The sequence below is a fragment of the Typha latifolia genome, chromosome 4 (genome assembly GCF_019914945.1).
Source record: "Typha latifolia isolate L0001 chromosome 4, TyphaL0001v2, whole genome shotgun sequence".
Classification (NCBI taxonomy): domain Eukaryota; kingdom Viridiplantae; phylum Streptophyta; class Magnoliopsida; order Poales; family Typhaceae; genus Typha; species Typha latifolia.
In genome coordinates this window covers 4,222,475-4,247,623 of record NC_133089.1, presented here as the reverse complement: position 1 = coordinate 4,247,623, position 25,149 = coordinate 4,222,475, and the positions used below count along the sequence as shown (strand labels likewise).

The 25,149-nt window shown below is 37.1% G+C and overlaps 3 protein-coding genes and 1 non-coding gene across 18 annotated transcripts; 2 read left to right on the top strand and 2 right to left on the bottom strand.

Annotated features, from left to right (window-relative positions):
- Window positions 1-1,142: 1,142 nt before the first annotated feature.
- On the top strand, window positions 1,143-4,537 carry LOC140786288 (phosphatidylinositol transfer protein PDR16-like). Of its 3 annotated transcripts, XM_073134595.1 has the most exons (8): window positions 1,242-1,416; window positions 1,498-1,619; window positions 1,895-2,005; window positions 2,114-2,191; window positions 3,100-3,276; window positions 3,357-3,455; window positions 3,540-3,785; window positions 4,084-4,537. In XM_073134595.1, exons 3-8 carry the CDS (start codon window positions 1,943-1,945, stop codon window positions 4,381-4,383), a joined length of 963 nt encoding a protein of 320 aa, XP_072990696.1. In that variant the 5' UTR covers window positions 1,242-1,416; window positions 1,498-1,619; window positions 1,895-1,942; the 3' UTR covers window positions 4,384-4,537. The 3 variants fall into 3 exon arrangements, with proteins under 3 accessions (XP_072990698.1, XP_072990699.1, XP_072990696.1); XM_073134598.1 differs by lacking the exon at window positions 1,895-2,005 and having other exon boundaries at window positions 1,167-1,416; XM_073134597.1 differs by lacking the exon at window positions 1,895-2,005 and having other exon boundaries at window positions 1,143-1,619.
- Window positions 4,538-6,047: 1,510 nt separating this feature from the next.
- TRNAQ-CUG (transfer RNA glutamine (anticodon CUG)) lies at window positions 6,048-6,119 on the top strand. Its single transcript has one exon. It is a non-coding gene; the product is annotated as a tRNA-Gln (tRNA).
- Window positions 6,120-7,162: 1,043 nt separating this feature from the next.
- Window positions 7,163-14,577, bottom strand: LOC140786556 (probable LRR receptor-like serine/threonine-protein kinase At2g16250). Its single transcript, XM_073135062.1, has 4 exons — window positions 12,434-14,577; window positions 10,632-10,757; window positions 8,327-8,349; window positions 7,163-8,222 (listed from the first exon to the last, which is right to left on the bottom strand). Exons 1-4 carry the CDS (start codon window positions 14,305-14,307, stop codon window positions 7,639-7,641), a joined length of 2,607 nt encoding a protein of 868 aa, XP_072991163.1. The 5' UTR covers window positions 14,308-14,577; the 3' UTR covers window positions 7,163-7,638.
- Window positions 14,578-20,224: 5,647 nt separating this feature from the next.
- LOC140785602 (uncharacterized) lies at window positions 20,225-25,135 on the bottom strand. Of its 13 annotated transcripts, XR_012108486.1 has the most exons (5): window positions 24,819-25,114; window positions 24,488-24,704; window positions 24,319-24,417; window positions 20,703-21,834; window positions 20,225-20,616 (listed from the first exon to the last, which is right to left on the bottom strand). XR_012108486.1 is itself a non-coding variant. In XM_073133517.1 (4 exons), exons 2-3 carry the CDS (start codon window positions 24,686-24,688, stop codon window positions 24,334-24,336), a joined length of 285 nt encoding a protein of 94 aa, XP_072989618.1. In that variant the 5' UTR covers window positions 24,689-24,704; window positions 24,819-25,114; the 3' UTR covers window positions 20,225-21,834; window positions 24,319-24,333. The 13 variants fall into 13 exon arrangements, 12 of the variants coding, with proteins under 12 accessions (XP_072989618.1, XP_072989626.1, XP_072989617.1 ...); XM_073133517.1 differs by having other exon boundaries at window positions 20,225-21,834; XM_073133525.1 differs by having other exon boundaries at window positions 20,225-21,834; window positions 24,319-24,399; window positions 24,819-25,094.
- Window positions 25,136-25,149: the final 14 nt, after the last annotated feature.

Sequence of the window (25,149 nt, the reverse complement as noted above, 5' to 3'; positions counted from 1 at the left end):
TGCCACTCTTGAGTACCCACTTTAAATGAGTTCTAACTCAGGGATACTCTCTCACAGTTGAATTAGTCCATGAGGTTCATTAAATAGTGGTAGGTTTCACAAGTAATGAATGGGTCCCTATTGGGATAAGTTTCATTGATTAGAATTTACTTCCAGATGTTACAACACAACCACAATATTCCAAGTTGGTTTTGCACTTGGACTTGGGATTTAAGGATGTTAGATCCTCTAATTTGTCTCCATAGATAATTCAATAGAACATGGACCCTATTATGATTGAAGCGGTGCAACTGTGATACATGTGCATGATTACTGTTCGACAACTCTTTAATTCAATTCTAGAAACTCAAAATGTCAAAAGATGCTCCTTTTATTTTACAACAACTAATGAATGACAACAATTTTTTTTTTTCCAAGTGACAGTTGAATTGCAAGCCTTTAGCCTAATCATAAGACCTTCTCAAAGGCCTCCTTAAGAGTGATAGGACAAAAAGCATGAACATCCGTCTGTATCTCATCCCGCAGCCCTAAAATGAATGTACTCATTAATGTTGGTTCGAGCGAAAGTGACATATATATCTCATCTAATAATATCAGATTAGATTATTTTTCTCAAATTTTCTTTTTCGTCGTATTGAGCTTTAAACAAAAGATATAAAGATAAGATTAGATTAGTTAATTTGTGGGCCCCATGTAATCTCATTTTTAATATGAAATTAATATAGTAGAATTAATAAATTTAGATATATAAGTAATAAAACTAAAAATCTTAATTACTCAAATTTTATCTTTGTTTCTTTTATTATTAGTATTTTATATTTTATATTTATTTAAAGTATTTCTATATTAAAAATTTTATATGTTTATATTTTTATTACTAAACATTTTTATATAACTTATTTTATATTAATCTTGATTTTAATTCTAACTATTTTAAATTGAATGTGATTATTTTTATAATTAATATAATATAATTTAAGTTTGAGATAATCAATAATAGTTTAAAATAATAATTGACGTGACTATTTTTTTATTTAGTTATTCTATATATAATTTGGTATAAATCAAATAGATTAAAACTATAATATAAAATTAGTAAGTCCGGTGGATATGATTTAATCCTACAAAGAAACGCACCCTTTACCTTTATTCAATTCTCAATCGTTGTGAGTTGGTGGCCACGCCACCTATTCGCCACCCTCGTTTGCCAAAGAGATTAAAAAATCTCCACCCTCCCACTTGTGCGCGCGCGCGCGCGCGTGTGTGTGTGTGTGTGTGTGTGAGAGAGAGAGAGAGAGAGAGAGAGAGAGAGAGAGAGAGAGAGAGAGAGAGAGAGTCGGAGAGAGTCGGAGAGAGTCGGCGTTCTCTATAACTTCAATCCGTGGTTGTGAAATTCGATTCCCACGAGAGTGAAAGGTGAACACATAATAGAGATCTCTGGGGAAGCCCAAAGGTGGCTTTTTTTCTTTTTTTTTAAAGCTCTGCGCTTCTTGGCAGCGCCCACCACTTCCTAAAAAGGGAAGAGAGAGACCACTAAACCGATTAAATGCTGAAACCGATCTCAAGACTTCATTAGCCCGAGCCTCTCAAGGCGGCGATCCTTTTGCTCATCTCTGCAGGTGAGAGATCTTGTTTGCTTTCTGTTCATTTCTATTGGATTTGGTAGTTTTGGAGTTGCGAATATGAACTTAAAATTATGTTTCGGATTTGTGTTTCGTTTCTTCGTTCAGGTCGTAGGGTTTCGTGTAAAGATTTGTTTGTTCTTGTATTTAAGTTTTTATGGGTCTTGAATTTTCTTTTGCCCCCCTGAGAAGAGGGTTTTGGGTTTTCAATGGTTTCAACTTGATACCACCTCTTAATCTGGAGTAAAAATGACAACTTTTTCCCTTGGGAGGTTTCCAACCCTTTGGGTTCTTGGTATCTGGGAAAACGGGTTGGATCCATGGTTGACAAGATCTTGCTTCTCTCAACCTCTCCTCCCATCCGAGTTAACGATGGCAGCAGAGTATGGATTGCTTGTGCCTTATGAGTATATCTGCATAAGATTTATATGCTCATGAGTATAGTTTTTTATGCTACTTTACTTTGCTTCTTATTCATATATCTGCTTCAGGAGGAAGAAGTCATGTTTCGCTGGAAGCATTCCTCTCTTGTTAACCAAGTGGATGACACTGAGCAGCAAGAAGCAAAGGTAATTTTAGCAGTTAGAGTACTAATTTGAATTTCAATAATCTTCTTCACAATGTTGATAATTTACGAGAAATAGCAACAGCCTATCTTGAGCTTTAGCAACTGATTTGAATGATCTTGATGCAAGTTGTGTTGGGGACTTGCGCCAATGCTTCAATCTACCGTGGCCCATGCCTCTCATATTGATATAGATAATACACGATTCGAATAAAACTATCTTAGTTAGTTTAGTGAAAATTTGCTTTTGATGACAATAAATCAGGGGAACTTTGCAACCTGCTAAATACTTTTATTTGCTATACCCTTTACATTTGATATTTATTATTTATGTGTATATCTGTCACATTTTTTTTAATATAAATATATATGTACTCTCCACTAAAACTATTTATTTATGTGTATGCCCCCTAATAAACTTGTTTCGATAGGGCATATCACCAAATGGTAGATAACTGAAAAGTCCATGACTCATAGTACTGGCAAGGTTTAAGACTAGCTTTGCTGTTATTTCAACTGGAAGGCCACATTGGAATGGGCGAACGAAAAGATGTGTGTTTATGCATTTGTGTGCACACACCGAGGCATACCGAGAGAATTGAGCTAGAATAAATTCTCACGCCTCACTCCTCTCATGGTGAAATGCATAACAAACATTCTCTTTTAATTTCTATAGTTATAAGACTAATATCCGAAGAAGAGGGTTTCTCTTCTTATGATGGTAAGACTTGCATGTCTTCAAGTCATCGAGAGCCTCTCTACCAAATTGGGTAAAGCGTGACACATCTTGACCTCCTGACCCCACATTGATAAGAGCCTTATGCACCGGGACATTTTCTTCTCAATTACCATATGCGTGAGTATATCCAGGCGTGTTGGCTGATTTATTTGCACTTATTGATAAACGAACAGATTAACAAACTCAGAGCTGCAATTGGTCCCCTTTCTGAACGTAGCTCTTGCTACTGCACTGAAGCATGCCTGCGGAGGTACTTAGAAGCTCGGAATTGGAATGTTGATAAAGCAAAGAAAATGTTGGAAGAGAGTCTTAAATGGAGATCCACATACAAGCCAGAGGAAATTCGTTGGGTAAGCTTCTTTTCCTTGGTTGCTTTGGCAGTAAGAAAATTACACATGGACACTCGACTGCATTCGCTTTCTCCTTTCAGCATGAGGTAGCAAGCGAAGGTGAAACCGGAAAGGTGTACAGGGCAAATTTTCATGATCAGGAGGGAAGAACTGTTCTCGTTCTGAGGCCAGGGAAACAGGTCACCAGTCAGTTTCTTTCCTGGAATTTATTCTTTTTGCCCTGTTTAAAGTAGCACTGAACTTTAGAATACATAACTTTCCAGAACACATCATCACATGACAATCAACTCCGGCATCTTGTGTATCTGTTGGAGAATGCAATTCTCAATCTACCTGAGGGTCAAGAGCAGATGGTGTGGATGATAGACTTCACAGGATGGTCATTAACCAACTCAGTGCCCATAAAAGTTGCCAGAGAAACTGCAAACATCCTGCAAAATCACTATCCCGAGAGGCTTGCTAGTGCACTTTTGTTCAACCCTCCAAAAGTATTTGAGACCTTTTGGAAGGTTTGTGTTCTTCTCTGTGTACAGTTGGATCTCTAGGAACATTCCAATTCATGGACTGTCTTACTCACCTTTCATCAGAATTTCAGCAGAAAGATATATTTTATATCTGTTCTCTGAAATCAATCATAGACTCAAATTTCATGCCCAATTATAATCCAAACGTCAGTAAATGATTCATAAATAACCTTGGGAAGACAGGCCGTCAGCTCATCCTTTTAATAGAGATCACTACCCTTAATATACCTTTTCATTGTTAAATGGGCCTATTCTCACATATTGCGGTTTATTCTCCTTGCAGGTTGTCAAATACTTTCTAGATACGAAAACTTACCACAAGGTAATTTTTGTTTACTCAAAGAATGAAGAGAGCATTAAATTCATGCACAAGAACTTTGACCCTGAGATTCTTCCCATGGAGTTTGGAGGAAAGAACAAGGCACACTATGACCATGAGGAATTCTCCAAAATGATGATGGAGGATGAGATCAAGTCAGCCAGCCTCTGGGGATTGGATGAGAAGCCCAGTAACCAGAACCCTGTGACCAATGGGTATTCAGCTTCAGGAGGCGTGCCAGAATCCTCTTACATTTCTGCCTAAACAAGTTAACCATTTTCACCAAGTTGCTATTAAATGGCTTGGGCAATTTCGAACACCAAAATTGTTCATGAATCTAGTTCACCTTATCTTTCTCAGCTGTGGTAAGAGATGTTCCTTCTCTTTCCTTTATATAGTGAAAAGTTATTTTACATTACCTATGAGTCATGGCTCCTAGTTAAATGTATTTCTTGCCTTTTTCACTTTGAAATTGTCAGTGGATGCATGTTAAGAGTCATAGTCAATTAATAATAATATCACAAGCTTTACATTATATGAGAAGCCCTGGACTTGGAAGATTTTGGCTCGCTTAGTTTACAATGTATTAGATCAGTCAGGTGAAAGAAACGAGCTTGCTGGTTTATGACAAGTTCAACCAATATCAAGAGGTATTGGAACAACAAGAAGTAAAAAAAGATGTAACTCTTGAGACATAACTAATAGTTAGTTTTCTGAGGTTTCACTTTGCATCCAACTCCAGTGAGCTGATGCTAATTGGATGATAGACTGAAACAAAAGGCCTTCATAAATTTGCTCCAGTGGTTTTTGAACCTTCAAGAGTCGGCAATGTAGCATGTGCAAAAGCTTTTTATTTTTATTTTTATCTTTGTTCTTTTAACTGCTAGGTGATAAACTGCTCAGAACCTATATTAAATTAACATTAACAAATAATATTTCCAACTCACATGATGCAATCCCTAGAGTGATGCTTTATTATGATGTTAGTAATGGAGCAACTGGAAACATGTTGCTTTATATATATGCTGTATGCTGCCATCTTTTGGGTTATAGATATATTTTGTTAGAGATGCTAGGAAGAAGAACCATCTATCTATCTTCTCATCAGGAGTTAGATTGATGTAGGCACTTTGAGTTGCTAAATGTTCAAATTCTGCTGCACACTCGATGAATAGCTGTAGAGCACAAAATAGCTAAGAGATGGTAATTTAATTCTAAAGCTGCAGCAATATATCTCCAGGAAAAGAGAGCCTAAACATAAGGGTAACATTAGATGCCTTTCTTATTTTTCTTGCGAAAGGCTAGAATTTGGTAAAAGTTGCAGTGTTAATGTCATTGCCCTTTTCCTTGTTAACATGAGGAGAAAACATAAGTGAAAATAGACATTAAAGGAGCCTAAATTATTAAATAATAATAATAATAATATTATTATTATTATTATTATTATTATTAATTTTCAAATTCTGTTCTTAATCTCCTCCAACTTTTATTCACTAGTCTCAAAAAAATTTGTTCTCTGGCTGAAATATAGACAATGTAACAGATGAATTCGATAGGGGTGAAAATGAATTGGATATGTATCATATAGTGGTAAAATCGTATGTGTGTATATATATAGATAGTTCTTCTCGGGTATAGATTCGGTTACTGATAGTAAACTTAATTACTATATCCGCTAAGTAGAGTGGATATAGGATATATCTGTCTTCATCTTTTAAATTTACAAAATCTTTTGATATAATTACTTAATAATCAATAAGTAAATATATTGGATAACTAGATTAGAGATTTATATAAAAGTATATAAAAAAAAAAATCTTTTACACCCTATTTTCATAATATTTTAAACTAAATAATACGTAGATGTTGATTCGGATATAATATTTTTAACCTATATCTATATACAAATTCAATATCAAGATTAAAATGGTCCCATGGTCTAGTGGTCAGGACATTGGACTCTGAATCCAGTAACCCGAGTTCAAATCTCGGTGGGACCTAATCTTTTGTTTTCCTTAACAACAAATTAGGTTTTACAACCGCCATTTTTAGCACAATTTATATCTTTCTTATTTCACTTTAATTCGCCCCATCCTCTCATTCAAAACGTGAGAACAACTTGGGTATTCATAGATGTATTTGCAAGCAAAAGTCTTTTTAATTTTTTAAAATAATAAAAATGAGTTTTTGTACGTATTTTTTATGTAAATTATATTCACTTCATTATAAATAACTATTTATCTTACTAGTATTAAAATTTAGTTTTTTTTTAATCTAACAAATAGCTCGTATTAATATATGTTTTTTTCTCTTCTTCTTCTTCTTCTTCTTCTTCTCTCTTTTAGGTTTTCATATTACTTCTTGAGGCTTAGATACAATATTTTAGGTCCGCTGTACTTGATTCTGCCAGCTGGGGGACCTTGGAAAAATAAATCCCATTAAATACTGCCACATCAGCATTAACTAATCGCATTAAATAGAGAGGTGGCTTCATGCATCTCCATTTATTTTGTCCAACCGGCTGGAGATGATCCGCACTACGACACAAAAAGACATTAATTAAGAAAGAAAAAACAAAACTAAAATTGACCTAACCATCTGTACTGCAGCTCATGAGATCAAACCCTAGTGAAAAAATGAAAAAGAAAAAAATTATATATATTATTTATGTTTAGCTTTGCTAAGCATTTTAATCGATAGTTTGAAGCATTTGACTTCCACGATGTTTAGCTTGAAATTTTAGTTCAGTAGAGTGGCAGCTTAGTGATTAATTCATGTGTGACCGTTTATCCAATTTATATCTAATCTACAAACACTTGAATGATGAAAAATGAAAAATAAAAAAAACAAAACCTAAAATTTAGATTAACCTTGTTTCCAATAACTTCCGTATTGAAAATATTTCTCAGAATCAATTGATCTATCACTTCATCTTATCCATCATTGGAAGATGCATAAAAATGCCCATTAGGGAATGATTTCAAAGATTCAACAAGGCAAGATCCTGAATCCCCTAATTCTTGGTCCAGAGGAACTATAAAGATGCTTGGCAAGAAAAAGTATAATGTGAAATCCTGCCGTCCAATTTACATTATCCCAATATGATAACCAATGAACAATCAATTACACAAGAAAAGAAGAAAAAAAAATTGCATCTTGCTATTCTAAGAGAAGAGAAAAGAGAAATCAAGAGGAGAATGTGGACAACGAACCATGAACTGATATCTTTCTACCATTAATCGACAAAAGTGCACACATAACGAACTGCATGCTCCCTCGGCGCTAACACTTACTTCCACTTTTCCCACATCTTCTACAGATTGACATTTGCATGCAAGTGTATGTACTGCAACGAAGCACTAAATAAGAGGAAGAATTGATATGAGCCAGAAGCATTTAATTTACCACTTCGCATAGAGGCTTCTCAGTTAAATGGACTTCTACAGATGCCGAGAGGTGGGCGCTCAAATGGAGCACACCATGAATTATTATCCAAAGAATCACCAAGAAAAAGCTTCATCAATCTTCTATGTCACGCAACTCAGAAGGCTCAGGGAAAATCTCCTTTGATTGTCTCTTGTGGGAGAACGAGTGCTCGCCGTTGCTCCCTTGAGACCTTAATGTTCCTGACCGTTTCAGTGTGTGATCCTCCCTTGGGGGACCCGGTACAGACACGATATCTGAGGAGCTGTGGCGCCAACTCCCGAAGAATGCAGCATTCCAAGAGCCTCGTGATGAAGTAGCCCTCAACCTGGCAGAACTAGAATTGTTATCTTCCCTAACCACCTTGAGGGGGTTCTCCAATGCTCTTAGGATATATCTCATTGGTGGGCGTTTGGAAGGTTTAGGGTTCAGGCAGGACTTTGCAACAATTGCCATAGCCCAAACTTCCTCCAAGTGGTCCTCATCTACGATGAGTGATGGATCAACTATCTTTGTTACTAGTTCCTTCTCGTAGATATTGATGTAACGCAGTGTGTGTTCGAGCCACTCATTCGTTGCAGCATCATTTGATCCACTGATACCAAGCTTACCGGTCACAAGCTCAAGCAACACTTTCCCCAAACAGTAGACATCATATGCACATGTTGTAGAAGATGAAGCTGAAGATGAACGGATCAGAATGTCGACAGTGGAGGATAAAAGCTAGTCAGAAGGAAAACACAAGAGATAATGAAATGAAAGTCAATAATGTATGTATACTTACAAGAAGCACCTTGTTCAGATGTCCTGCAAGCCAAGGGAAAGAACAGATGATCAGAAGTAGAAGATGTTGCCATGCAGAGAATGAAAATTAGTTTATGATCTCAAGTCTCAGCAATTACTTATCACAGGATTATGGAGTAAAATGTGAAATGTCAGTTGGCGTAAGAGAAACTCATGCTCTACAGAAAAAGAACAGAAAAAAGTGAAACAAAACTTTTATAGTTTTCCATTAGCTAGTGCAACATTAGTAATATATTGCAGCCAATGGATGAAAAGAAAGAACTGTGCTAAAACATAATTTAGGCTTATTAATTTGTGAATCTAAATAAAGGCCCTAATCCACTAGAATCTATATAAGTAAAATTTGATTAAATTTTCCTTAAAAAGGGTGTCCTAGTGCATAATGTTCTAGCCAATGTAAGGTCTAAAGTGGGCAAGAATATATGCAATTTATACTCTTTTCTGACTTCACCCTGCAGCATCAGCATGCATGGCGCAAGCCTCAACTGTCGAGTGATGTGCTTTACAAAATGATGCTCTTAGTAGAATTTGGAGCTCCACATAAGCAAGAACAATGTTGAACACAGGATTTTGGTTTATAGACTTACTGTAGATACCTCCAATTCAACACCTCAAGGTGATAATTAGATGCCCAAGGAAATGTTTGCTTGACCTAGACACTTCTTGGTTGCACAAGCCTAGATGCTCTAAACTACAGTGAAGGCATGTATGTTGTCGCTAATGATCTAAACACATGCGCGCACACATGCAAATCTAAGAAACACCGATACTTTTATACTCTTGTCATGTCCATATCGGGCTCATTGAATACTTTCGGATACGTATCGGATACTTCCTTAAATCATCCGAAATTTTAAAAATGAAATTAATATTGTTGATACTTCTTAGATATTCCCTGGATACTTCGAAAGTTACTATCAAAAAGAGACTATCACCTTTCATTTCTTATCGGCTCTAGAAGATTTGAAAAGATTAAGTTTGCTTGTTTATTAAATAGTTTGCAATATACAAAATGTGTATATGTGCACAAAAACATGATTTCCTTTGAGCTTTTGATTTCTTGAATTTGTTTAACATAATATCTATTGAAAAGTTCTTATTATTTATCAATATGTTTCACAATTATGAACCAATAGAAATAGTATATTAATAACTTCGTAGATAGAAAATACCACTTAGGAATGTTACTTTTAGTTCTATAATTATAGTACTAGATCCTAATACAAAAGTCAAGATTTCCATTGTTGTTATTCTTAGGAAAATATGACTCAAAATGATCGTGTAATATAAATAAACCTGTCAAAGATGTACATTTTATCACTTCGATAAGTAGATAGAATTACTAAGTCCAAATACTGTATTACTATAGACTGAACAATCAGATATTGATTATGAAGGTTTCTCTATTGGCAGTATATGGGATCACTATTTTGCTTGGCAAGTGGCAACCTTGATTGGGTTTATAAGGTTAAACAATATTTTCAGAAACAATAGTAAATAAACTTTTAGAATATGATAATCAAGATAATGTTATGAGAACAAGTGGTTCATCTAGCATGTTAGGAATGAAAATCTTTGTATGAAGGGAAGCCTTGCTTGGGTTCATAAGGCTTGCCTTTGCAATAGCCTTTTCAAATGGCACAACCTTTTCAGAAATACTTGGAGGACTACTATATGGCAATGTGGCATACACTTTTAGTTCAAGGAGAATGACTGACTTATTCATGGACCAGGACTACTTTTGCATGGCATGACAGGAGCAATCATGATTCTTAAGGAGGCTAGGGAAAATAAATGTAAATACACAAAATGTACCATCGAGTTGATAACCATTTTGATTCCTTGTTAACATTCACCTTGCAGTCTTGCTTAAGTTGTGCAAGATACAAGAGGTAGGAGCCATAGCCTATTATTTTCTTTTGCCCCCAAAATTTACACCTTGACTTCCCACTTAATGTGCATCCACCATGGAGCATTGACAATGTTACTTGCCATTACACCTAATCTTAGAAGAAGAATAAGACTTTTGATAGGATATCTATTGTAAAGAGGAAAATCCAGAGCTAACAACTGTTTTATTTGCTTGTAAATTAGTGACAGTGAGCAATAGTAAGTATCCATATAAAAAAGTTTACAGAAATCTGAGCATAAAAGACTGAAGGAAAAGATCACTTGGTAACAACATCAGGATATAAATCATATACAAGAACAAATTTACTTAAGAAACGAATTTGCTAAATCAGATCAAATAAGTTTGCAACAAGAAAATCAGAATTGACACTTACTGAAATCTCAATAGCTTGGTGATGACACTTTTGTGACCTTCTCCTTCTTGGGTGCATACCTCACTCAAACTTCCAAGCCGTACTTCAAATTTATCATCAAGAAGGATACTGCTTGCTTGAACATCTCTGCAATAACATCAGAATCTCCATTAAGCCATATCTAGTAAATACCTTTCTGCATCAACTTGGTCAAAGATGAGTATATTGAAGTCCATTTATGAAAACTGTAACCTTGTCTAACCAGATAAAATTAGGTGGATTTACTTCAAATGATCACAAGGACAATAAAGTAATGCAAAGATAAATATACTTTGCTCAGCTTAGTGCAAGTTAGTGGACATCAATATAAATCCACAGAACATTGATTCTGTTGTATGGCTAGGGAATACAGTTATTATCTTAGAATCACAATGAGCCATCATTACATACTGCTAGCTAATTAAAAGGCATATTATGCCCCACCCCCATGTCAGTAGCTTGTAGAAAAGTATTGAGTTGATGGATTTAATATCAAAAGTAAAAGGAGAATAGTCAAACCATGGTGTGCAAAAGTTGAACTAAGAATGACTACCAAATATTCAACAGAAAAATCACAACCACTAAAGCAAGGATTGTTGTGCCAGCACCGCCCCATACAAGAGAGGAAGAGAAAAAGAGAGGAGAATGAGAGAGGGAGCTTCCAACACCAACGAGCATCTTGCCGCCACCTCTCTCCTCTCTCTCTCTCTCATGTATTTGTCGTAACGAAGGTTGAAGATGACGGGAGAGATTTAAAACTCCTAACAGATCAATCTTTTAAACCCCTCTCATCATCTTCAACCTTCATTAGGGCTCACACGCTAGAGAGAAAGAGATAGGAGGGTGGTGACAACGATGGTGAAGAGGAAAGAGGAGGGCGACAGCTTTGAACAGTGCTCTTGGCAATTACTCGCCTTCTCCAGCCACTTTGTAGTGACGGATCGATGCTAAGAGATGAGAGGAGGGCTGTCATACACCCCTCATGCCATGTATATTGGTACTGCTTCAGCACGACAATCCTTGCATTAAAGTTCTAGCCACAACAAGTATATGAAATAGGTACATAGAATTGAAAAGTGTTATCTAGTGGAGTTCATAAAGTGGAAACATTTGATAACTAATAATCAATTTTTATTGAAGAACATGTAGAAGTTATGGCGACCAGGCAGGTAACAATTCAAAGTAACTGACCATGAAGTAGATCATGGACTAAAATTTTTGCCTGAAAAGATAGACTAGTAGAGTACAAACACATTGGTCATGATCAGATAAAATTGTGAGTAACATCATAACAGCCATGACTTCCTCATGTTATGTTGTCATTATGAAATTCTTCATTCCTGTTAGTCATGATGATATATTTAAATTCAAACATTGGAACCCATATTACTTGTTTATCAGACTGTGCCAATAGAGAAGCTTTACGAACTAGTTTGCAAAAGCAAATGATATCATTATTTCCTGGTAATTGCAATTTCCCCTCGTACCAGTTAGTCAATACTATCGTTGAATTCATTGCTATATAAACCAAATGTTGAGAACAGAGGAAAATAACATGCTTACAACACTATTTTTTAATTAGAAGGGTGTCATTAATCTAGAGTATTGGTGATTTCAAAAATTCAAATGTCTACACAGATATTCCAAAGAAGATTTTATCATCAACTTAAGAAAATAATGAAATTGAGACAAGCTTATTGCCAATATATACAAACCCTTTTCTCATGAAGAAGAATACTCTAATGAAAAAGGAAATTTTTATTTCCACAAAATTAAGGAAATACCTATGAACCATTGGTGGCGTACAATCATGATGCAGATAGCACAGTGCCTCAGCTACCCCTATGGCAATCTTTAACCTCTTTATCCAATCTAAAGACTGCATCCCTTCTTCCTCCTGACCGGATTTCCTATGCAAAGCATTCGATAGGTCGCCATTAGGTACAAGCCTGTAAACAAGGAATTTTTCATTCTCATTGTCCAAGCAGTGCCCCAAAAATGGAACCAATCTCTCATGCAAGCCCTTTGAGAACAAATCCAGTTCTGCGATATAAGCTTCTTTCTTCGTTCCACGGAGTTCAATTCTCTTCACAACCACAGAATTTCCATCCTCAAGGACACCATGGTACAGATCACCTGAGTGCCCACGTTTGATAAGATTCGCATCCCCAAATTGTGATGCCGCCTGGGCCAACTGCTCGAGTGTGAAGGAGTCCCCAACAGCTGCCAAGTTCACCGGAACTGCAGAAGGTTGTGTTCCTCCCCCTCCCGCTTGGCCTGATGGGGCAGCCGTCACACTGCTCTCCCTCTGTTCAGCCTTCCGAGCTCCACAAAATAAGCAACACAACACAATTGCAACGACCAAGATCACAAGCAACAGAAGCCCTCCGATAACTCCTATGAGTATATACTTCAACTTCTTATGACTCTTCTTTGTAGAAGAGCTCGGGGGTTGTGGAGGTGCACCTTGCGGTGGAACAGCATGGCCATCATATGCTATCCCATGCTCCGCGTAGAACTCCTCGCAAACATCCGGATTCCTCTGGTTCGTCGCATTGCGAAAGCAATTCAACCCAAAGGTGACGTTCTTATTGTCATTCTCAATCAGAAATGCGCCATCAAAGTAATTATCTGAGAAGTCCACCGAACTAAACCTGGTGAAGAGTACTGCAAACCCCGACGGTATCGGTCCATAGTAGAAGTTCTTGGAGAGATCAAGGACAGTATCAGTCACATTGGCAGTAATGGCAATCCCACTGGTTGGGACAATGCCTGGCAGCGAGCCGGTAAGTCTGTTTTCGGACACATCAAGAACCCGGAGCTCTGGCAACGACCACAGCGAGACAGGAATCGCACCCGAGAAGTTGTTTCTTCTCAGATTAAGGAACTGGAGATTGAAGAGTGCGGAGAATAGAGATGTCGATAAGGTACTAGATAGAATGTTACTTGCCAAGTTTAGACTTTGGAGATTCCGAAGGGTCCCGAGATCATCCGGGACTATGCCGGAGAGCGAATTAGAGCTGAGATCGAGAAGAACAAGCGATTTGAGATCACCAAGCTGCGGGGGAACCGATCCGGAGAGGCTATTGTTGGACAAAAGAAGGGTTTTAAGATTGGGAAGCGTGCCAAGCGCGACCGGGATCGGGCCAGAGAGGAGGTTGAAGGAAAGATCGAGGTAGGTGAGATTCCCGAGCTCGGCGAGAGACGCCGGAACCTCGCCAGAGACAGCAGCGGAGCGGAGATCGAGGACGGCTAGGGTTCGCGAAACCCCGCGGCCGAACCAGTCCGGGATCGGGCCGGGGAGGAGGAACCCAGACGCGTTGAAGGACTCGAGCCGGCTCAGGTTCCGCAACCCGTCGACGGCGAACTGGGGGTTGAGCCTGCCGAGCCGGGTCCGGGGAAGGCCGGAGAGATTCAACGACACGACCCGGCCTCCCCGGCAGTCGACACCCGCCCAGCTCGCACAGGGGTCCGTCTTGCGCGGCCATTCTCGAGCCCGCAGGCCCAGCGAGCCCCGGAGGCTATAGAGCGCCGCGAGATCCACGCTGGAGGTCAAGCTCTGCGCCGCGACCGGGGAAGACGGAAGGAGGAAGAAGAAGGAGAAGCACAGTGCAACGCAGGAACGGACGGTGATCCGCCGATGCATCGGTTGGATCATGATCTGATCTCATCTACTCCATTGTCACCGGCAACGGAAGGATGGAGAGGTTTTGATGGGAGCAATAAAAGCCGTGTCGCTGTGTTTTGTGTGTGGGGTGGGGTGGGGTGGGGGAAATCACTTATGAGCTCGCCATTAATGCCCAAAAGCAGATCCCAACCGCCTCTCCTCTCCCTCCTTTAAAATTCATAATTTCCTTCCTTTTCTTTTTCTCACTACTACTACTGCTACTGCTGCTGCTGCTGCTACTTCTACTTCGGATTTATTTAAAAGACTACGAGAAGCGCTGCTTCTCGTGCCGGAGGTGACGAAGAGGAAAGGCAACCGGGATTAGCCGGTGGGGGAGTGGGAGGAGAGGCTGTTGACCTAACCGGGAATACCGGGAGCGACAGCTAGGTAAATATTTTGTCGTTAAATTGGGTAAAAAGGGACGGCTCTCCAAGTTTCTCTGCGTGTTAGTTTGCTCGCTTATTACTTAAAAAGTTACTTTAGGAGGTGACAGAGTGGCATTCTAGTGATTTCGTGGGGAGATGAGGGGCGAACGATTAGGTTAGTGGGTCAACGGGGTGGAATAGTTTAGTCAAAGTGGGAGGGACGAGCTCACGTGGCTGGAGCTGGTACCGGGGCGGGTCCCACGAGCGCCGCGTACGTGAGTGGCTCGCGGTGGCCCACCTCGACCCTTTACGCGGCGGCGCCACCTGCCACGTCACGCCACTCGGCGAATGGGATGTGGCCACGGGTGCTTTAAGTTACAGAGTTTCTACTCTGAGCTTCAAATGGAGGAGATCTATGTACGCAACGCATAGCTTTCGTCTTTTCCTCGATCGCTTTCGTCTTCGATTCATCGTTTCGATGTCGGTTTTGTTGGGAAAACAAAGAGGGAGGGGAGGGATGCTTGGGGACCACTCTGATAGAACCCTAATTGTTCACTGTTTAAAATAAGCATGGTTTAACGATATATTTTATACAATTAATTGCCCATTATGAATCTCCAATTAATTATAAGGACCAGGATCCAATCTAAGTATATATTAAAGTAACATCTCGCTATGATTAGTAAGGAAATTAAAAGTTGAAAGGTTGTTCATATATATATATATAGAAACTGTGTGAGGTTTTGATGTAATTGGGAAATGTGTATGAAATAATTGATTAATGTTTTAAGTGTCTAGATTATTTGTAATGAGTATATACAGTTGGATGAGGGTTTTATTGTAAAGTTTAAGTGAAAGGCAGGTGTTTATTTTAACACAATTTATTTGCAGGATGTGTTACAAATAAACATTCACAAAAGGAGAACATATGTGTTCACGAGTGGTTCGAACGAGAGTTTTAATTTAAGGATATTTGATATTTAGTTTGGATAATCTTTGAACGAAAATTGGATGTGCTTTGAGAGGTAATAAGACTATATTTGGAAGAGCTATATATAAGGAGGTTTTAATCTTACTCTAGTTATCTCTTTGGAATATTTTTTTAAAGACTATTGAAGATCATCGTTTGAAATGTACTAAATTGAGTCTTTACACATCTATCTACGTTGGATTAACAAAAATCACGTTTCAAGAGTCATTAAGATGAAAGTATCAATCTCAAATATCATCGATTGAAAACCATCACAGAAATCACAAGGTCTATTAAGCAACGCTGTTATAAATTAAGTTATGGAGATTGACCGGTAATCTATCAGTCTTTTATAACTATTTATAGATATTAATTATGATTGATTTTGATCCAAGTTTAAATTCTTAATTTTTTTACATGATTTAAGTTTTTTCTCATGTTAAGTTGCTTAATCATCGTGTTTTAGATTGCTTCTTTGCTCTTTATTATTTCACATTTTTATCATAATAAAAAAAAGGTTTATTAAATAGTGCCTAATTTTTTTCAGACTGTAATTTTGCGTGCAAATGGCAATAAAAGAGACTTATGTGTATACTGGAGATAAAGTTTACTATATAAAATGTCGTCATGCATGATAAATATCATCATGTGCCAATGTTTATCAACATATGTTCTTCATTAAATATTCTCCTATTAATTCCTTTTTCCATGGCTTTTTTTTTAACAAGATTGGCCAACTACTTATATGTCTAGGCAGGATTAAGTAACATTCTTTGGACCAGCAGCTCCAATGATTATTGTAGATTGGCATTAATTCTGATGTGCAAGCCATTTTTAACTTGTTTTTTTTTTCATTTTTCTAGAATGATATAATTCTATTTCTTAGTATCATATATCACTAATACTTCTTCTCATGAATGAACATCTTAAACTACCCAGTAATTATCCATTAGTTTTATGCGCATATATAAGTGATGCTGTTGTTTAAAGTTTCAGCAATAAAGGAGGTTATTATCCAAACTAATGAGGTTAGTCTTACTAAATTAACTTATTCTGTCACTCGAGTCTTAATCATGATCACCATCACCACTTCATCATTTGGGCTATCAGCTCTCGTATTTCAAGACAGAGATAGATGCATAGACTTTCTAAGTAAGCTTAGTTATTAAAAGAATGGATATCCATATCAAAACTTAGCTTGCAATATAATATGGCATTTGAACGCTAACCCAAGAGAATAAATAAGGGTGCTGTTTTGTACCCTACTTGACTATTACAAGCTTGACCTTTAATTATTATTGGATATACGAAAAGTAGGAGATTATAGTTATCATGGACAAAATTGTATCGACTACTACTATGTCGGCAGTTACATAAAGAAGTCAAAGTTTGCCCTTTCCAAGAATGCAACTTGATGGGTACTTAGTTGAGTGCCATGACCTTTTCAGTTCTACACTTTATTGGAGATAAAAGTTTCAAAAGGCTTAATTTAAGTAGTTAAAAAATCCCATTAATTTAGTGGCTAATGAGTGGAAGAATCCATGGATAAGCTGTCTGTGTGTGTGAGAGAGAGAGAGAGAGAGAGTTCATGATATGAGATTTGGAACTAAAAGCTGGAAACAAATATATATCTGTCATGCATTTAATATGCATGCATGTAATAAGTTTGGCGATACTTGTAGAATAAGGCAAGATTTTCCATGGAGATATCCGTGAAATGAATGAGATGGTCAAGCTTATAAAAAATGACATTGTGTGCTACTTGGTAATAGTATTCATTTTGTCATTTTGGTCTATAAAATCTGCATACTTCTCTGTATAAAAACACAAAAACTATGTAGACTTTGTCCTTTCATGAAGTGATCGACATTAATCCATCGGAAAAGTCAAGTATATGATTGTGGAAATTGGAGATATGAAAAGTAGCTAATAACTAATTCCTAACGATAGAGATAGAGAAGGAATACTTCCTGGCTTTTTCTGAAAGATAAGGTCACGTTTACATGGGTAAGGTTCCACGCTTTGTCTATCTTATTAGAAATAGATATTAATAAATATGTGGTGGTGATAAGAAAAAATAAATCTATATTTATGGTAATTAGTGTCAACAAGTGGGTGTTTAAAACGCAGTCCTTGGAACTTGCTTATATTTTATTACTGAAATAAACATTACTGCTTGAAATGCCAATCGGAATACACTCTCCAAATGAATGCTAATTATTGGAGTCTCCTTGATGAATGACATAGTAATATCTTAAATGAATTGAGTTGTCTCACTAACATTTTAAGCTTAGTATTTTTTTTTTTTTTTTTTTTTTTTTTTTTTTTGGTGTGCGGTCAAAGATTTGAAGATCTTTTGCCGTATAACTGAAGCAAATAGAACTGGCTTTCTACCACTGTGATAGTGAAACAATGACAAGTACTCTTGATCAGGCAAAGTCCTCGATATTAAGTCCTTTAGTATAAAGTTTTACTTCTGATGGTAACTCTGAGAATAGCTGTTGTGACACAAGATAGCAGACAGTTGACAACATTATTTAGCTATACTTTAGATCAATACTAACTCAGCTAAAAGTTTAGATTCTTGAAACAACTTTAAAGTAAAGATTAAGTTTATTTTAATTAGCAATGCATATAGGAAGAAGCTAGCTTCAGGGAGATAAGAAGAGACCCAGGAAACTTCTGGGCCCAGATGGGTGTCTTTCTTTCTACTTCAGTGGTAATAACAATTCTTATTCTCATCTTTAGAACAAGGAAGACAATAAGTTTTGATACACACTTTAAGACAGGCAATAGATCCTCTGCAGCCCCAGTCAGCATGAAATTTCCCCCAGATGGGGTACTTGTAGGCCCCTAATTGGCTGTTAGATCAGTTGAAACATGTGTTAACACTTTCACTTCTTTGTTTCCTGCAACCTGGATTGCGTAGAACCTTCCACAGTGTTCTCCAGAGTCTCTCTTCAGTAGTTGATGGTCCAATTAATATCAAGGCACTAAGGCAAGCATTATTGTCCTGTTTGCTTCCTTTCCCTATTCCCCTTGGCTGGATTGCAGCCTGGATGTGGTACTTAGATCATGACATGCACGTGCACTGCATGTGCCATCTGACATGGGAGAGTGTTATATATATATATATATATATATATATATATATATATAACATTACTGCATGGCCAACTGGTGGTTGTATTTAGTTTATGGTGATTAATCTAAGTTAGGAGGATAAGCTGCTCTTATCCAACTCCTTCTCACTTATTTGCATTGCTAACTCTATTGAGAAAAGAAGAATTGTAATGTAAATAATAGATTGGCATGGCGGGATTCAAACTCAAAAACTTATATATACTTGAATTGTTAGAGAACGATAATTTTTATATTTTATATTCTAATATTTATATTTTATTTTAATCAATAGAATGTCATCCTATTAACTCTTTTTTTTTCCTCCTTTTTGAGCCATGCAATTAGAACTATCTTTCTCCAATGAAGAAAAAAAAATTGGACCAAATCTTAGACCTTATAGTTGATTCAGGTCACATTTGGGTCAAGCAAAAACTGGGAAATACTCAACTGATTACCAACCCTAGCTCTCTTAACATAACCTAAATGATAAGAGGATCATCCATCCAAGTGGACAAAGAAATCTCAGTTTGAGTTGGGTTAAGATATCCAAAAAAGCTGAGCTGGCTCAATCAGAGGGAGTTAGTGAGGATGGTTTCATGGGTCCAGGCTTTGATTCCTTACATTGAAAATGAAAGCCAGTTGCAGGCACCATGGATTTTAAATGATACATTGATTGCACTTTGTTGTGTTTAATTATTTATATTTTGTAATATTAGATGCATTAATATTGTCTGCATTTGGGAATTAAAATTTTGTGGAGAGGACTCTTGACTGCTATCAATTCCAACATATGCATTGCAATGTAGTTGCAGACTGATACTCAGCATCAGTTTGGATCCTCTTCAGTTATGTGCTTCCAGTGGCAATCTTTGCTCTTAACTCCTAAGCAGATTTAAATTCCACAAGATAACGTTTCTTTTGTACTAAAATGGTCTTTTAATGGAAGGATATTTGCCATATGTGAAAAACTAATCAGGTCACAAGTCCTTATACAAAGACATAGAGGGTCTCTTAGTGGAGATTTCTAGGCTGGATTCATAAATCATGGAACAGTGATCTTAATGTTTGACATATGTTATCTTTGACTTGTAGTCATGCCAGACTAGAGCACAGCTTACATGCATGTGAAGTCATGCTTAGGTGTGGCTTATAAAGAGAAGAGAAAATTATCAACAGTACCATATATTTTGCCACTCTTTTTCTAAGTTAACTTTCACCTAGGAAAAGCCGGCGGAATAAAGAATATTTAAAGCTGAAACACCTATGATCTTAACGTTTGATTCCTCTTTTATTATGGTCATTTAATATCTATAGTTAATTTAGCTAACTTCTATTATAATTGCATGTTAAGAAAACTAAAGTAATTGTGTTTTGAGTGTAGGGATCAGATGAATATCCATTCAATAGATTGCGAAGATAATAAAAAGTAAAATATACGGTGTTCAATAAATTTCTCTAATGAAGTAAACAAATAACCATACGAAGGAATTAATTTAGCATTTCTTGTTCATATCAAGAGGATTGGTACTCTGAAAAGAAAATGCCCAAAAGCAAATATAAAAATGAGATTAGAGGAGCTTGAATTCTTATTTGCACATTAGTCTCCTCCCTTAGCCCACTTGTAAGAGTAGGAGTAGACAAACAGTAGTTTACTGATAGATCTGTCTGCTCTAAGAATATTCTCAACCAGTGTCATCTTCCTCTCCAAGTCCAACAACATTTTGCAGCTCCATATAAAACCAATTCCGAGTGATTGGAGATTGAGGAGATTACATGAAGGTTTGGTACTTCAAATTTGTTGCTTACCTGTCTCAAGTCAAGTGGGTTGGAGGGGGGATTCAACTGCCCCCACATGGATGAACAGTCTCTCTCATTAGAGTTGGCAGGAGTACGTACCAGAGTCCAGAGTAGTTAAATGCTAAGCTTACCTGAAACCAGTCCACCAATCCAACTGGATCCCAGCCTTGCAGAAGAAGAGGAAGGTGGTACAAATGTCCATCTTGTGGGCAGAGGATCTCACCCCACCCTACACCCCCAGCTGCAGGAGATTGCTACATCCCAGTATCAACATTTTTCTTTCCCTTCTTTTTAGGTAAAGCTCCCGGGCAAGTTAATATATTAATATCCAGATATTATAATAAGGTAGCTTGATACATAACATGGAGAGGAGATAGAGCAACAACATTTTGCGTATATTAAACAACACTATAAATAAAATAAAGCATCAAAGTCCAAGAGAATATGAAAAGTAATAAAAATGAACCATAATTCAATATTCTGATACTCTGTAGCTGAAAGACAGTGGAGGCTTCTTGAATGACTCATACCTTGTTGTATTTTAGAATGTAGATAGTTTAGAGTTTTTATTTTCAATAAGTCTGACAATAGTTCATGAAGATGCGTACTTAAGGTCAATTTATTTCAACCTCAGTTATTTGGGTATGCTTAGAAAAATAGCATGTTTTCATATAAACTTACAACACAGAGTTGGCAGTTTGCTATACTTACACGTATAGAGAGCTACAATGTCCGACAATTGTTCACATAGTTCAGGATTTACATGAAATGAATTAGACAATTCATATGCGGCACCGATGTGTATTAAAAGCCTTAAATTAGTTTGGAATTGAATTTTCTCAAGCTCTTTAATTCATACATAGGATAAGATAAGATTTCATTGTACCAGTACCTTATCCTGTGAAGCTAAAAGTAGCCAAGAGAAGGGATATACTTTAGTTATTGTTTGCTTATTTTTGAGGGGTGCAATCATGGGCTTCTGTTCTGCAAAATTTACAAGCACAAAAATTTTGTGTGAAAGTTGAAACTCCTACATAGCTGGGAATCTAAAGAACACCAAATTAAGAATTCAGTTCATATGGTTGGATCAACATGAGTATTTTTGCAGACATAGGAGAGTAAAACAATAGTATCTAATATATCTCTTGAGAATCCAAATTGCAGAACTACATTATCCTCTCGCATGCGTTGCAATAGTCCTGACCCAGAGCTTTTATGAACCAAATTATGATATGACTTGATCAAACTCAAATTCTGTTTGCTCTGAAACACAAAACGAAGTACAATTTGGTTATTTTTAAGCAAGTAAATCAATCGACTGCATTCAGCTAGGCATGAAGAAGAAGACGATGGTTGGCAAGCTTCGGTTTGGGTCCGAGATCGCTTGGTGCATTTAAACCCGTTTGTAATCAGGTTGACAATTAAAAAGAACTCAAAATCAAATTATTCATGCTTTAATAGACTGAAACGCGAGGCATGACAAAAACTAGGGACAAAATAATAAGAGCAAGATGGAGTTTAGAATAGTAAAGTATGGTAGAATATACAGCTCTATCATGCACAGTTTATAGAACTGTACAATTCTGAACTTATTATTCTCATCACTGTTAAACTTGATACCAGTTCCACGTATCACCTTGATCGACTGATAATGTAGTTTACAGTATGTGATCTTCCTCAAAATAGCAATCAAGTTGAACAGCTATAGCTACTTTTAGAGAAAACTCAATATCTCAAGTATCACCTCCTGCCTGCAAATTTACATATAGCTACAGTAGTATCCTGTCCACTGCAATTAGAGAATATTGAAATGAACACAACAGCTGAGGAAAATACGAGAACCTCAAATAGTATTAACAAATTCAGGGAATCTGCTTTTGTACCAATCTTTAATCTATAAACAGAGTTGCACCCAAATGCAATCACTAAGTTAATAAGTTGGGCATCTACAAAATAATCATACTGTATCACCTTGAGAACCAATCCTTGACCTCCTCAATTTGCAAATTAATTGAAGAACACAAACAGTAACGACTATAGCGTAGAACAATTAATAAGGAAGAATTGAATTCCAGAACAGATAATGACTAGTTTTTATTCAAAGATAATAATTTGAAATTTTGAATTAATTTATAATCAGGTAATTTAGTCCGATTGGTACACACAAGAATACAATGTATCTACTAGAGAGTTGAATCTCACATTCTCCCAACTTCATCAACCACAGATAAGCTGAAATATGTATGAAATGATGGGTTAGAGTAAAGGTCCTCTGAATAGTCAAAGTATGCCTAAGATGACACCGACCTAATTATAATTTGAGTCCACTTTATTCTAGACCGAATGAGCCACTATTCATAGAGTAATCAAACAAAGCATCTGAAATATAATCCTAGAGTTCAACTAGTGTGTTAATGAGTAATAGCGGAATTAGGTCAAAGAAAAAAAGAAACTAAGATGTTTCAATTCAAGATTGCTGCTTAAGAACCTCCCTTCCATCAAATTTTATCCTTTTGTTATTCTTAACGTAAAAACATTCTAAATTCACAATGTACCTTCCTCAATTGGATTAACTGCTTATGCTATGATCTTGTGTCTCTAATATCAATCAGTTTATAGATTGACAGGAGGATGTGCGCTTGACAGGAATTTCACCTGATGACACAATCACCTGAGCACAACTGATTCTGGGAAAAAGTGTTAAATTGCTATACCAGTATACACTGTAACAATTAGCTTCTGTATTATGAGGCATAGAAGACAACAATAGACAATAATATCATGAAGGTATGGAATTTCTTAATAGAACAAAGTGTGGGCTATTTTCACGGCTATCAGAGCTGAACTAACCTCATTGAGGTTTGTGTCACCGAATGCAATCAAGACAGTAGGCCAACTGGGTTGAGTTGTGGCTTAATTCAATACATATTAAAAGTTCAATTAATGTTAAAAATTTGAGAAAACTGGCTCAAATTCACCTAATAGTTAGGTCTTTAACTTGAAGATACAGATCTTGACTCGTATTTATGCACATATTTAAGAATATCACCGTCACAGATATATCGCATAGACCAAATCCTAAAACAGGTAGGTAGAGACTGCTTGATCAATGGTAAAGCACATAATTGAAACATCCCATGCAAAAGGATAGCAAATCTTTAGTGAGTTTCCTATCATGGGAAACCTTAAATGGATACAGCATACTTAAGGAAAAGGTACAAAATGCAATGAATCAATCACTTGATGGAATACTAGAAGATACTCTGCTTCACCAAAGAACAGTATATTTCAGTTAATGGTAAATTAAGCAGTTAAGACACATTTCATTGTATATTTGGGGAAAGCTGGCGCTTAGAAAAAAAAATCAATTTGGACTACTTAGAAACATCACGACTTAATAAAACTTACAATAGTTTAGATGCATGACTTCTGGCAAGAGAAAAATATGAAATTAGGTTCTGTATGATATATCTCCATTTAGTCTAGTTGATCATCAGAACAAATGAAATAATTAAGCTCTATAAGGGATAAGCATTACGCAATAACTCGTTTAAAAGAGTGACGATCAAATCAATCAATAATAATTGTAGCTCTGAGATTTGCACTATTGTCATTAAGCGAGTAAAGCTTTGTATTTTGCAAATTGTTCGCAATATATTTAATTGCATATGCTCCAATGAAAGGAAATAAGGAAAACCGCAACTTTTGGCATCCAAACATTTATAATGTGAACGGCCAAAACTATACCATCTTAATCAAATCTTATTGAGATTGTACAGCCGCCGAACTAGCCGCTTCTTTCACACCAGTGCCGCTCTCACCCCCGACCTTTGAGGATTCAAACAGCTGAATTACACAAACCAAAATCATAAAAACATCAACTTTCTCACACCCAATACGTGGTTTAAGACCGTACCGAGGTGCTCTGCTTCTTAACCCGGACGTAGTCCCCGGCCTTACGCATCGTGTTCTTCAGGCAAATCCAATGCCGGTCCACCGGCGTGCTCTTGAACTGCTCGAAGTGGTCCTTGGCGTTGGCCAAGAAGCCTGCGTCTTCGGCCTTCTTCTTGTAACACGGCGACAACTCCCGCTCCGGCTTGGCCTTCGGCGCTTCCATTGCTTGACTCTAATTCCTAGCAAGAACACCATTGGGGTCAACCTGGTGACCAAGAAATGAATCCTTGCAAGAAACAGCGTGAGCACACGGATTTGAAGAGGAAAGTTAGTTTAGCTGGAGGTGAAGTTACCGGTGGAGAAGACTTTCGCGCCTTAGCGGTTACCTTGGAGAGGAGGAGTAGTTCGGGTCACCGCGTGGGATTGGGTGGGACTGTGGGAGACGAGAGAGGAGTATTGAAAGGGGAAAGCGCTGTTGCTTAAAGAAAAAGCTAATACGAGTAGTATAATATTTTCTTGGAGGGAAAGAATGGAGGATAAGAGGAAGGCATCACTTTGGATTCTGAAAGATTCCTTTTGGGTGGGGGAGGGAAGAGATGTTTCAAGTATAGTTTGTTAGTTTGGATCCGAGATAATAAGAGGTTATTATAAGATAAAACCTCTACTTTTATCGTAGTATTATAC

What these genes read in the sequence shown, in the direction of transcription:
- LOC140786288 (XM_073134595.1), top strand. Translation starts at nt 1,943, where the DNA reads ATGGTTGACAAGATCTTGCTTCTCTCAACCTCTCCTCCCATCCGAGTT. An exon ending in GAGTTAACGATGGCAGCAGA is followed by an intron (nt 2,006 to 2,113) that starts GTATGGATTGCT and finishes TATCTGCTTCAG; the next exon opens with GAGGAAGAAGTCATGTTTCG. An exon ending in TTCTGAGGCCAGGGAAACAG is followed by an intron (nt 3,456 to 3,539) that starts GTCACCAGTCAG and finishes ATAACTTTCCAG; the next exon opens with AACACATCATCACATGACAA.
- LOC140786556 (XM_073135062.1), bottom strand. Translation starts at nt 14,307, where the DNA reads ATGATCCAACCGATGCATCGGCGGATCACCGTCCGTTCCTGCGTTGCA. An exon ending in ACCAAGCTATTGAGATTTCA is followed by an intron (nt 8,350 to 10,631) that starts GTAAGTGTCAAT and finishes CTTGGCTTGCAG; the next exon opens with GACATCTGAACAAGGTGCTT. An exon ending in ATCTGAACAAGGTGCTTCTT is followed by an intron (nt 8,223 to 8,326) that starts GTAAGTATACAT and finishes GTTCATCTTCAG; the next exon opens with CTTCATCTTCTACAACATGT.
- LOC140785602 (XM_073133522.1), bottom strand. Translation starts at nt 24,688, where the DNA reads ATGGAAGCGCCGAAGGCCAAGCCGGAGCGGGAGTTGTCGCCGTGTTAC. An exon ending in TTAAGAAGCAGAGCACCTCG is followed by an intron (nt 24,418 to 24,487) that starts GTACGGTCTTAA and finishes TGTGTAATTCAG; the next exon opens with CTGTTTGAATCCTCAAAGGT.